The sequence below is a fragment of the Scyliorhinus torazame genome, chromosome 16 (assembly GCF_047496885.1).
Source record: "Scyliorhinus torazame isolate Kashiwa2021f chromosome 16, sScyTor2.1, whole genome shotgun sequence".
In the NCBI taxonomy this organism is placed as follows: domain Eukaryota; kingdom Metazoa; phylum Chordata; class Chondrichthyes; order Carcharhiniformes; family Scyliorhinidae; genus Scyliorhinus; species Scyliorhinus torazame.
Window position 1 is genome coordinate 39,420,172 of NC_092722.1, and position 13,291 is coordinate 39,433,462.

Below are 13,291 nucleotides of genomic sequence, written 5' to 3' on the forward strand. Positions count from 1 at the left end.
GATGGTGTATTTGACTTTCGCAGATGGAGAAATTTTGACAGGTCTGCCAGCCGGTCCACAGCTGCGGGTGGTACTGCCAATCGCCAGCCGAGCAGGATTCTCCAGCATGCGATTAGGGAAGCAAAAGCAGGGGTGTCAACCATCCTCCCCATATGAAGTTCTGGCTGGTCCAAAGCTGCCACTCTCGTGCACGGCTCCACCCTCACCTCCACAACCTTGGACATCACCTCGAAGAAGACTGTCCAGAACTCAAAAAGTCTGGGGCAGGCCCAGAACATGTGGGCATGGTTGGCTGAGCCTCCCTGGCACTGTTCACTCTTGTCCTCCACCTCCGGGAAGAACCTGTTCATTTCGGTTTTGGTTAGGTGTGCTCTGTGCTCCACTTTGAACTGCATGAGGCTTAGCCTTGCGCAGGAGGAGGTGGAGTTGGCCTTGTTCAGTGCTTCACTCCAGAGTCCCCACCCTACCTCCATCCCTAGTTCGTCCTCTCATTTCGGTCTTGCGCCGTCTAGTGGTGTCCTCGCCCTTTTTAAACAGTAGTCCGTAAATGTCCTCACAGTTCCCCTTCTCCATATTGTCCGCCTCCAGCAATGTGTCTCTCAGGGCCCTAGGGTACCTCGCCATCTCCTCGCGGAGAAAGTTTTTGATTTGTAAATGTCGGAGCTCCTGTTCATTCGGTAGCTCCAGTCTTTCCGTCAGCTCGTCCACGGTTGCAAGTCTATCCCCCATGTAGAAGTCCCTAATCGCTCGCGTCCCTCTGTCCTCTCTCCACTTCTTAAAAGTGGCGTCTAGCATGGCTAGGAATGGTGGGAATTTGTGGTTACCGCAGATGGGGGCCATGGTGAACACCTCGGTTAAGCTGAAGTGTTGTCTCAGCTGGTTCAAAGTTTTAAACACGGCTACCACCACTGGGCTAGATGTATACTTTGCTGGGGGAGATGGGAGTGCTGTCATGGCTAGGACTCAGAGGATCGTTCCTGCACAGGAGGATTTCTCCAATTTCACCCAATCCCTGCTCGGCTCCCTTACCCATTCCCTCACTCTTTCGGCTGTGTCCAGTGTTGCAGGTTCGGAAGGGCCAGGCCGCCCATGTTTCTTCTCCTCTGCAGTGTATTTTTTTGAGATTCTTGGATTCTTCCCCTTTCTTTTCCTTGTGTTCCCTTTTCCCCCCTGTTACTCCCCCATCTCCCCATTACATTCCCCACCCCTGCCACCCCATGGTGCCAGACGCTCCCTCTCTGCCAGGAGGTGAGTCTCAGCCCCCTTTGCAGTCATACTTCCTGCGCTAGCTTTCTCCTCTAGTGTGGTGCCTCACCCCACTCTCCTGGGGCTGATCTTACCCCTTTCCCATGCCCGCTAAATATCTGTTTCCCATGGTCTCTGCCTCAGCCTCACCTGCGTTCTGTTGCCCTTACCCTTCCCTGCGGTGTGACCTTTCTGTTCAAAGCGAGGCAGTACAGTCCTACGCAAACAGTGTGCGTCCATCATAGTTCATTTTTCTCCCCTCATTCCTCCTCTGCTTCACCCTCAGCGTTGCCTGTCTGCCCCTTGTCCAGGCTGTTTGTCCGAGCAAACTCCTCCACCTCTGCTGGGGTGTTGAAATAATGTTCCTTATTTTGGAACATGATCCAGAGCCTGGCTGGGAACAGCATTCCAAATCTCACTCCCCTCTTGTACAGGGCCGATTTTGTCTGGTTGAACCCGGCCATGTGCTCCAACAACACTCAAGAAGCTTAATATCATCCAGGATAAAGCAGCCCGTTTCCACAAACATTCAAACCCTCCACCACAGGCGAGCAGTGGCAGCCGTGGGTACCATCTATAAGATGCACTGCAGGAACTCGCCAAGGTTCCTTAGACAGCACCTTCCAAACCCACAACCACTACCATCTAGAAGGACAAGAGCAGCAGATACCTGGGAACCCCGACTCGGAAATATATCGCTGCTCCTTCGCTGTCGCTGGGGCGAAGGAATCCTGGAACTCCTTAACAGCACAGTGGATATACCTACACCTCAAGGACTGTAGCGGTTCAAGAAGACAGCTCACCACCACCTTCTGAAGGGCAACTAGGGATGGGCAATAAATGCTGACCAACCAGTGACGCCAACATCCCGTAAATGAATTTTTAAAAGGTCTGCCCCAACGTCTTGGTAGATCCGGATTCTATGTGCTTCCCAGCTGCTCGCCTTCGTCTGCCTGGCCCACCACAGGATCCTCTCACGATCCTGATAACAATGCAGTTTCACAATTATCACCCTTGGTTGTTCCTCCGCTTTCTGCTTTGGTCGGGGCAATTTGTGCACCCCGTTGATCTCCAGCGGATTGGGGAAGCTGTCCTTCCTGACCAGGTTGCCCAGCATTTGGGCCACATAGCCCTTTAGATCCCTGACCTCGATCCCCTATGGCAGGTTCATGATCCGGATATTCTGACATCGGGACCTATTGTCCTGGTCCTCGACTTTCCCTTTCAAGTTTCCCTGGGCTGCCACCAACATTTTGATCACAGCCTCCAGAGCGACAATCCTGTTGCTGTGGTCCGTCAACGCCTTTTCCAGCTCGAGGATCGTCTTCCCCTGCACCTCTACCCCCAGTCCATCGATCGCCGTCTGCATGTTGACCAACGCCTCCGTCACTGCCACCTTGACCGCCACCTGGATTTCCACTTGTAATGCCTCCCTCATCGCCGTCAGTTCCTTCATCAGGAACGTTTGTCATCCATCTCCGTTGTGTGTTGGGGGAGGGAGTTGTTTGGATCATCGGTCTCCGTCTCTCGGGTGAACCCTCGCCTCGTGGGTCCACCGACTCGGCTACCCACTGCTCGTGGCCTTTCCCTCCTCTTCGGCCTTCTCTGTGGCCTCTTTAGCTCCCGTTTGCTGGCACGGGCGATTCTGTCCTCTCCCTTTCTTAATTGTGGGTGAGATAGGACCAAATATTTGGGCTAATTTCGACTAAAAGTGCCTATTTGGCTACGTTCTGGAGGAAAGTCACTTGATGTGCGTCTGCTGAGCACAGCACCTTCACCGGAAGTCCCCATCTCAATTGATTTGGATGTTAAAATCCCCCAATAATACCAGCCTGCCTTTATTACAGATTTGTCTAGTTTCTGCATTAGTATATTCTTCACGTTACAGCTGCTACCAGAAAACCCATATACAATTCCCATTCCAGTCTTAAATATCTTTCTATTTTTAATTTTACTAATTTCCCTGCTGGGAATATAAACTTGCAAAATTTACTTCATAGTGTTAGGGAGTGAACTTTGCATACCCGCTTAAGATTATCTCTGAATTGGATCTGTCGAATGGTATTGGTATTCAGGTACACTACTGTTACTGCCATTTGCAATGATATTAGGTACAGTATTAGCTGCTGCTCTATAATATGGCCTTACCTTCTGTTCTAGAGCGTTATTTTCCATTTGCATTCTTTCAAGGGCATTACTTAATGCTTGACTCTGCTCCGTTGAGGCACGATAATCCTTCAGCTCCATATTCAGATAGTGTACTTGAGTTCGGAATGCCTCCAGCTCCTGTGGACAACATTCAACTTCACAATAATACAGTGCCTTTTTTATTTTTTATCCCCATCAGTCTCGTCCTCTCCCATCTCCAGAACGCTACTGAGGTACAGTTCCATTTTCAAATCAAGATAATAAGGAGTGACAGGATATTTGACCACAAGGAATCTCAACTTTCCCTTGTCCAACAGCTCTATGATGCACATTCCAACAGAAATTATTGGCCTGTAGATGTCTACATTTCCTCCTTCTCTATCTCAGGGGGATTGTGCCGATTTGAAAACACCAATTGTTACTTTGGGTGACATCAGCTAAGTCGGGCCTTTTTGGCCAATATGATTCAGTCATGTGAATATAGTTTATTTTAAAAAGCACGGTAAATTTGACACATATCAACATTTACTGCAAAAATTTACTTTATCCAATTTGCTTTTCTTCAAGTCGTTAAATAAGTAGATAAATAAGACAAATGTTACAAAATGTGTTATGAATACTGTCACTTTCTTTCCCAGAAAACAGAATTGTATAAAAGGTGGGAATACTTGTGAATGAAATAACTAGAATTTGAGCCTTTGGTCTCCTGATGTTAGGGGAAAACATCTTAAACATGTTGTTATGCCACTGTCAATAGATCGAAGTTATTGTTTTAATGCTTGGCTCCACTGGCTGCAAGCTCCTAATCCTTGCCTTTAAACATCTCAGTAATGGTATACCACTGCACTTCATTGACCTACTTCGGTTCTTTTCTCTGCTCCACTGATACTCAGCATTACCTCTACTCCTGTTTCCCATCCACTTCACTCCAATATTGGCAACTGTTCTTCTAGCCTCTATACCCCTACCATCCGGAACGGCCTCCTTTCAAAAGCTCTGATAAAAAATTCTCTTCACCAGCTCTTTCAACCCCATTCCCTAAATCCATCCATTGTTTTCTCTTCCCTCTGAGAGCTCCTTACTGATCTTCACGCACTCTTAGAAGTTGGGCTATCTTTCTATGTAAAGACATATTGTAAAATTTTGAAGTAAGTAAATATTGTTGAAGAATCTCAGTGAGATTTTCAGCCCATTGATCGGAATAGAAAAATCGGGACATGCTATTATTTGTGGGATTGTTTAAATCACCGCCATTTAGTTGGAAGATAAGAGGACACATAAGTGGAATGGGAAACATGGGGCGGGATTCTCCGCAATCGGCGCGATGTCCGCCGACCAGCACCAAAAATGGCGCAAATCAGTCCGGCATTGCGCCGCCCCAAAGGTGCGGAATTCTCCGCACCTTGAGGGGCCGAGCCCTCACCTTGAGGGGCTAAGCCCGCACCGGACTGATTTCCGCCCCGCCAGTTGGCGGGAAAGGCCTTTGGTGCCCCGCCAGCTGGCGCGGAAATGACTTTGCCTTGCGGCGCATGCGCAGGAGCGTCAGCGGTCGCTCACGGCATCCCCGCGCATGCGCAGTGGAGGGGGTCTCTTCCGCCTCCGCCATAGTGAAGACCATGGCGAAGGCGGAAGGAAAAGAGTGCCCCAACGGCACAGGCCCGCCCGCGGATCGGTGGGCCCGGATCGCAGGCCAGACCACCGTGGGGGCACCCCCCGGGGCCAGATCGGCCCGCGCCCCCCCCAGGTCCCCGGAGCCCACCCGCGTCGCCTTGTCCCGCCGGTAAGAGAGGTGGTTTGATTCTCGCCAGCGGGACAGGCATTCCAGCAGCGGGACTTCGGCCCATCGCGGGCCGGAGAATCGCCGGGGGGGCCCGCCAACCGGCACGGCGCGATTCCCGTCCTCATTCCTTATTAAATGCTGTTCACTTGCATTATCTTTCAGTGCTGATAAAGGATTGAGAATTAACTGTCAACTGACTCGAGTTTCCCCAACGGATTCTGCCTGATATGTGAGTGTTTCCAGCATTTTCCCTTCCTGTTTATAATTTGATTGAACTCACCTGAATTCAGTTTTACTATCTAAGCAGCAATAGCTTGCATTTATATAGCATTTTTAGGGTAGTAAAACATCACACGGCACTTGCTACATCAGGGGATGGAATTGAATGTCAGCAATGGGGGCCTCACCCATCCCTGGAGAACCAACGAGAGCCCGGCATTGCCTCTATTGGAGAAGGCCCACCAAAACCAAGTGCCCAGCAGACAATTAAGTGGCTTGTAGCAGGCCTTCCCTGGAATTTGGGACCCCCAGCATTGAGAATCCAGCTCCCAGAGAACTATCAGCGAATCAGAGGTTGACAGCTCTTTATTAACCGACAGTGTGAACAGGAGCAGCCATAGCTGCTGGTAATGCAACAACCAGAGGCCCAAGATCACGGAGAAACCCAAGCCACAGGTGTGTGAAGGCAGGATGGAGGTCATGGAAGGAGCGGGGATCAAAAGAGTAAGCAGTTGGTGGTTCTTAGTAGGAACAACCCCTTCCAATGCTGGATCCCATGATCGCACTGAGTGCCTTTGAATGAAGGATTCTTCCTGGGAGTCCACAGCTTTTCTGGCTTCTCGTGTGACGACTCCCATACCAAAAGCTGGTTTAATACCAAAAGTGGCATGGTGAGGCCCATTAAGTGGCCCAATTAAATGCCTCCTCCCCCTCCAAACTCTCTGTGGGTAAGGGCATTAAATTCTGCTCAGTACGTCTAAATGACTAGACTACCCCACACTTCTATATACTAATTTAATACTTTGCCTCAGTATTCACCAGAGGACTTGGTGGATGAGGAGTATAGGGTAGAGTGTATAGATATTCTGAGTCATGTTGATATTAATAAAGAGGAGGTGCAGGGCATCTTAAAAGCATTAAAGTAGAATAGTCCCCAAGCCTGATGGATCTATCCCAGAATACTGAGGAGGCAAGGGAGGAAATTGCTGAGGCCTTGACAGTAATCTTTGTATCCTCATTGGCTACTGGTGAAGTTCCAGAGGACTGGAGAGTAGCCAATGTTGTTCCATTGTTTAAGAAGGACAGCAGGATAATCCAGGAAATTATAGGCCGGTGAGCTTTATGTCAGTGGTAGGGAAATTATTGTATAAGATTCTTAGAGATAGGATTTACTCACATTTGGAAACAAATGGACTTATTAGTGATGGACAGGGTAGGTTGTGCCTCACTAATTTGATCGGGTTTTTCGAGGAAGTGACAAAGATGATAGATGAGGGAAAGGCAGTAGATGTTTACATGGACTTCAGTAAAGCTTTTGACAAGGAACCTCGTGGTAGACTGGTACAAAAGTTGAAGTCACATGGCATCAGAGGAAAGCTGGCAAGTTGGATACAGAACAGGCTTGGGCACAGAAGATAGAGGGTAGCAGTAGAAATGTGCTTTACTGAATGGAAGGCTGTGGCTCGCGGGGTTCCACAGGGATCAGTTCTGGGATTTTTGAAGGGCTTGTTCCTGGGCTGTATTGTTCTTTGTTTTGTCTGCAATGTCTTACAGCAGATTGTACAGTAGAATCGAAAACAAAATTTTAAAACATTCCATTCTCTCTTTAAGATTACCTTTATCATTATTTTACATGTTTTCTAAACTACTTGACATCACCAAAAAATGGTTCAACAACAGATCTTCCCATCCTGCTGGTCGAACTCCCAACTACAATGTCAAATAGAACATAAGAACATAAAAAGGAGGAACAGGAGTATGCCATTCAGCCCCCCAAGCCTGTTGAACCAGTCAATAAAATTATGGCTGCTCATTGCCTTAAATCAATTTTGCTATCTACCTCCCATTACCCTTGACTTCCTTGTTAATCGAAAATTTGTCTAACTCTGGCTTCAAGATTTCCAAACACTAACAACACCCAGAGACAAAATTCCTCCTCATCTCTTGTCTTAAATTGGAGACCGCTTATTTTCAAACTGTGCCCCCTAATTCTTGATTTCCCCATGAGGGGAAACATCTTCTCAGCATCCCCCTGCCAAGCCCCCTCAGAATCTTACATGTTTAAATATCACCTCTCATTCTTCTAAACTCCAATGAGTATGGGCCCAACCTGCTCAAACCTTTCTCATAAGACAACCCTTCATCCCAGGAATCAGTTTAGTAAATATTCTCTGAACTGTCTTCTTAAGTAAGGATACCTGAACTGCATACAGTACTCTAGGTGTGGTTTCACCAGTGCCCTGTCTGGGTGCAGCAAGACTTACCTACTGTTGGGATCATTCCAGAATCTAGGGGATTTTGGAAGATTACAACAAAAGTATCCATTTTTAAATTCACTCAGGGCACTTGGGCATTGCTGGCTGGGCCAGCATTTATTGCCCATCCTGAATTGCCCTTGAACTGAATGCTTGGCGACATTCCTGTGCATGTGGAGTCACATGTAGGCCAGACCGGGTAAGGACGACTGATTTCCTTTCCTAAAGGACATTAGTGAACCAGAAGGGCTTTTACGATGATTGACAATGGTTTCATGGTCATCATTAGACTTTTAATTCCAAATACACTGGGCGGGATTCTCCCCTACCCGGCGGGGCGGGGGGTCCTGACGTGATGGAGTGGCGGGAACCACTCCGGCGTCAGGCCGCCCCAAAGGTGCGGAAGTCTCTGCACCTTTAGGGTCCAAACCCTCACCTTGAGGGGCTAGGCCCGCGCCGGAGCAGTTTCCGCTCCACCGGCTGGCGGGAAAGGCCTTTGGCGCCACGCCAGCCGGGGCCGAAAGGTCTTCGCCGGGCGACGCGGGTCCGCGCATGCGCGGGAGCGTCAGCGGCTGCTGACATCATCCCCGCGCATGCGCAGGGGAGGTGGTCTCTTCCGCCTTCGCCATAGTGAAGACCATGGCGAAGGCGGAAGAAAAAGAGTGCCCCCACGGCACAGGCCCGCCAGCAGATCGGTGGGCCCTGATCGCGGGCCAGGCCACCGTGGGGGCACCCCCCGGGGCCAGATCGCCCCGCACCCCCCCTCCCAGGACCCCGGAGCCCTCCCGCGCTGCCTTGTCCCGCCGTTCAAAAGGTGGTTTAATCCACGGTGGCGGGACAGGCATTCCAGCAGCGGGACTTCGGGCCATCGCGGGCCGGAGAATCGGCGGGGGTGGGCCCGCCAACCGGCGCGGCGTGATTCCCGCTCCCGCCGGCCGTCGCGATTCCCGCCCCCCCCCCCCCCCCCGAATCTCTGGTGGCGGATACTTTGGGACACGGCGGGGGCGGGATTCACGCCAGCCCCCAGCGATTCTCCGACCCGTCGGGGGGGGGGGTCGGAGAATCCCGCCCACTATCTCTGCAGCCACTTCTTTGAAAATTTTAGCACGCAGGTTATCAGGTTCAGGGAACTTGTCAGCCTCAAGTCCCATTGGTATTGCCATTGCTTTTTCTCTACTGATAGTGAAAGATTGCTCCAAGTTCACCTCTCCCTTTTGCCTCTTGATTTTGAACTATTCTGGTGATATTTTTTGTCTTACTCAGAAAAATGATACAAAATGCTTATTCAAAGTCCCTGTCATTTCCTCTTTTCTCATGAATAATTCCTTAGTCTCACCCTTTAAGGGACCAATGCTCACCTTAGTTACTGGGTGAAGTTTAAACTCAATGATGATTATTGCAGCACCTTTCTTGCAAGCCTCATTATTTCTTACTGCATGCTCTGTCCAACTGCGTGTCGCTACTGTCAACTACTACTAAAGTCTATAAACTATTCCCACCAATTACCTATTCCCTTTGCCATGTCTTATCTCCATCCAAACAGATTCTATATCTTGATTGTCTGAATTAAGATAATTCCCACTATTGTACTGATCTCATCTTTTATTAACAGACCTACCCCACCTCCTTTTACTGACCGTCTGAAATGTCAAACACCTTTGAATATTCAGGTCCCAGCCTCGGTAATCTTGCAACCATATCTCTATTATGTCTATTATATCCTACCCATTAATTGTTTCTCGTGCTATCAATTTATCCTTTGTGTTACAACTGCATTGGGCATTCTGATGAAGGTCATTTAATTACGTAATGGAACCTACAAGGGAACAAGCGGTCCTAGATCTGGTCCTGTGTAATGAGGCAGGATTGATTAATGATCTCATAGTTCGGGATCCTCTTGGAAGGAGCGACCACAATATGGTGGAATTTAAAATACAGTTGGAGGATGACAAGGTAAAATCAAACACTAGTGTTTTGTGCTTAAACAAAGGCGGTTACAATGAGATGAGAGAAGAACTAGCTAAGGTAGACTGGGAGCAAAGACTTCATGGTGAAGCAGTTGAGGAACAGTGGAGAACCTTCCGAACGATCTTTCACAGTGTTCAGGAAAGGTTCATACCGACAAAAAAGAAAGACGGTAGAAAGGGGAAAAATCGACCGTGGATATCTAAGGAGGTGAGGGACAGTGTCAAATTGAAGGAAAAAACATACAAAGTGGCAAAAATTAGTGGGAGACTAGAGGACTGGGAAGTCTTTAGGGGACAACAGAAAGCTACTAAAAAAGCTATAAAGAAGAGTAAGGTAGACTATGAAAGTAAACTTGCTCAGAACATAAAGCTTCTACAAATATATAAGACAAAAAAGAGTGGCTAAGGTAAATATTGGTCCTTTGGAAGATGAGAAGGGAGATTTAATAATAGAAGACGGGGAAATGGCTGAGGAGCTGAACAGGTTTTTTGGGTCAGTCTTCACAGTGGAAGACACAAATAACATGCCAGCGACTGATGGAAATAAAGATATGATAGGTGAGGACCTTGAGATGATTGTAATCACTAAGGAGGCAGTATTGGGCAAGCTAATGGGACTAAAGGTAGACAAGTCTCCTGGCCCTGATGGAATGCATCCCAGAGTGTTAAAAGAGATGGCTAGGGAAATTGTAAACGCGCCAGTGATAATTTATCAAAATTCACTAGACTCTGGGGTGGTCCCAGAGGATTGGAAAGTAGCAAACGTTACACCACTGTTTAAAAAAGGTCGGCAGAAAGCGGGTAATTATAGGCCGGTAAGCTTAACTTTGGTTGTAGGGAAAATGCTGGAATCTATCATTAAGGAGGAAATAGTAGGGCACCTGGAGGGAAATTGTCCCATTGGGCAGATGCAGCATGGGTTCATAAAGGGTAGGTCGTGTCTGACTAATTTGGTAGAATTTTTTGAGGACGTTACCAGTGCAGTAGATAACGGGGAGCCAATGGATGTGGTATATCTGGATTTCCAGAAAGCTTTTGACAAGGTGCCACACAAAAGGTTGCTGCATAAACTAAAGATGCATGGCATTGAGGGTAAAGTGGTAGCATGGGTAGAGGATTGGTTAACTAACAGAAAGCAGAGAGTGGGGATAAATGGGTGTTTCTCTGGTTGGCAACCTGTAACTAGTGTGGTCCCTCAAGGATCAGTGTTGGGCCCGCAGTTGTTCACAATTTACATAGATGATTTGGAGTTGGGGACCAAGTGCAACGTGGCAAAGTTTGCAGACGACACTAAGATGAGTGGTAAAGCAAAAAGTGCAGAGGATACCGGAAGTCTGCAGAAGGATTTGGATAGGTTAGGTGAATGGGCTAGGGTCTGGCAGATGGAATTCAATGTTGCCAAGTGTGAGGCTATCCATTTTGGGAGGAATAACAGCAGAATGGATTATTATTTAAACGGTAAGATGTTAAAACATGCTGCTGTGCAGAGGGACCTGGGTGTGCTGGTGCACGAGTCGCAAAAAGTTGGTGTGCAGGTGCAACAGGTGATTAAGAAGGCTAATCGAGTTTTGTCTTTCATTGCTAGAGGGATGGAGTTCAAGACTAGGGAGGTTATGCTGCAATTGTATAAGGTGTTGGTGAGGCCACATCTGGAGTATTGTGTCCAGTTTTGGTCTCCTTACCTGAGAAAGGACATATTGGCACTGGAGGGAGTGCAGAGGAGATTCACTAGGTTGATCCCAGAGTTGAGGGGATTAGATTATGACGAGAGGTTGAGTAGACTGGGACTGTACTCATTGGAGTTTAGAAGGATGCGGGGGGATTTTATTGAAACATATAAAATTATGAATAGTTAGGATAGATGCGGGCAGGTTGTTTCCACTGGTCGGGGAAAGCAGAACTAGGGGGCATAGCCTCAAAATAAGGGGAAGTAGATTTAGGACCGAGTTTAGGAGGAACTTCTTCACCCAAAGGGTTGTGAATCTCTGGAATTCCTTGCCCAGTGAAGCAGTTGAGGCTCCTTCTTTAAACGTTTTTAAGAAAAAGATAGATACCTTTCTAAAGAATAAAGGGATTCGGGGATATGGTGTACGGGCCGGAGAGTGGAGCTGAGTCCACAAAGATCAGCCATGATCTCATTGAATGGCGGAGCAGGCGCGAGGGGCCAGATGGCCTACTCCTGTTCCTAGTTCTTATGTTCTCATGTCTTATCTTTTTTGCTTACTCTGAGCTTATTTGCTCGTCTCTTCCTGTCATATTCTGGTAAGCTTTACCTGTATCATTACCCAGCGTATCCTTTCTCTTCAATTTTCCAAATCTCCCCTCAACCCTACTCATTTAGTTTAAAGCCCTCCCTACAGCCCTTGTTATACGATTCGCCAGGACACTGGTCCCGGCATGGTTCAGATGAAGCCATCCCAATGGTATAGCTCAATGCTGGTGCCAATGCCCATGAATCAAAATGGAGCAATTTCCCTACAGTCCTACCTCCTCTGCTCGTACTTTTATCTGCTGGGCACTATCCAGGGCTGCTTCAAGGTACTCCCGGTTTTTAATTTCTTCATCAAGTCTTAGCTGTATGCTCTCCAATGTCGTTTGACCCCTTTTCATTTGCTATTGGAGGTAATGCAGAGACCAATATCAGTGTTAGATCCAAACTCCTTTTAAAAATGCGTCATCACCATTCTCCCAAAAATGTTTTCTCTACTATCCCGTTGGCATGGACTCCAGTTGAGGTATGTTCCACAGCTGCATTATGGCTGAGACCAACTCTGAACTCTTCCAATATCAATAAAGGAGGATGGCCCAGCAATCTATATCTCAATCCTTGGCAAATTTGTTTCTCCATCTGGTTCGACAAGGCACCAAGGCCAATTAATATGTCTCAACTTACGCCTGGCTGACATCAGCATTTTTCAATATACATCAGAAATTGAATCTGTACCTTCTGGTCCAGTTGTTCAGATCGGGCAGTTGCATTTTCTATTTTGGCTACATTATTAAGCATATATAATTGAGAGTCTGAAGAACAAACAATTATTCTAACTTCCACCTACTGAGTTGTCAAATGTATGTCTGAAGTGTATACTTCATGCTGACAATATAACTCTTTGATAATGGTTCCTAATGCACCACTGATTATACATCAAGCATCGACTTCCTTGTCAGACAAATCCTTTTTCGTAGATCAGAGTAAAATCCCACACTCACCTCCTGAATATCCTGATCCTTACTCACAGCACTGATCACCTCATGACTTTTGGCTTTAAGTTCTTTGTACTTCCGCTTCAGTTTTGTGTAATCTGTCTCCATACTGGTGACCTGTACAGAGAGATAATGCACGTTAGAGAAAATACCAGCATTCTTTACAAGGAAAGGAAAAGAGAACATGGTAACATGGCAGCAAAGTATATTTACATAACCGAAATGAATTAATAAATTACAACTCATTTCATCAACTATTCTATTTCCAGCACCAAGCCTCCTTAGGCATAATGCAACCCAAGTATGATCCCTCAACAACAACACAAGCTTTCCTGTTAATGTACCTCATCCCTAGCATTGAACACACCCACTATAGTGTCTAAATTCACATATAACCTTTGCTACAAACACCAAACCCCACACAGAATTATCCCACTATAATGTCCTCAAGCCAAAATAGAACCCTACGATTC

At 47.3% G+C, this 13,291-nt stretch overlaps 1 protein-coding gene across 5 annotated transcripts in view; it reads right to left on the reverse strand.

Annotated features, from left to right (window-relative positions):
- ccdc30 (coiled-coil domain containing 30) overlaps window positions 1-13,291 on the reverse strand; it is a 198,045-nt gene that overhangs the window by 89,457 nt on the left and 95,297 nt on the right. For all 5 annotated transcript variants that reach the window (XM_072478351.1, XM_072478352.1, XM_072478353.1 and 2 more), the window contains 3 exons: window positions 12,825-12,935; window positions 12,102-12,227; window positions 3,394-3,531 (listed from right to left, as the gene is read on the reverse strand). In XM_072478351.1, coding sequence (XP_072334452.1) covers window positions 3,394-3,531; window positions 12,102-12,227; window positions 12,825-12,935 — 375 coding nt within the window. The remainder of the gene's footprint in view (window positions 1-3,393; window positions 3,532-12,101; window positions 12,228-12,824; window positions 12,936-13,291) is intronic.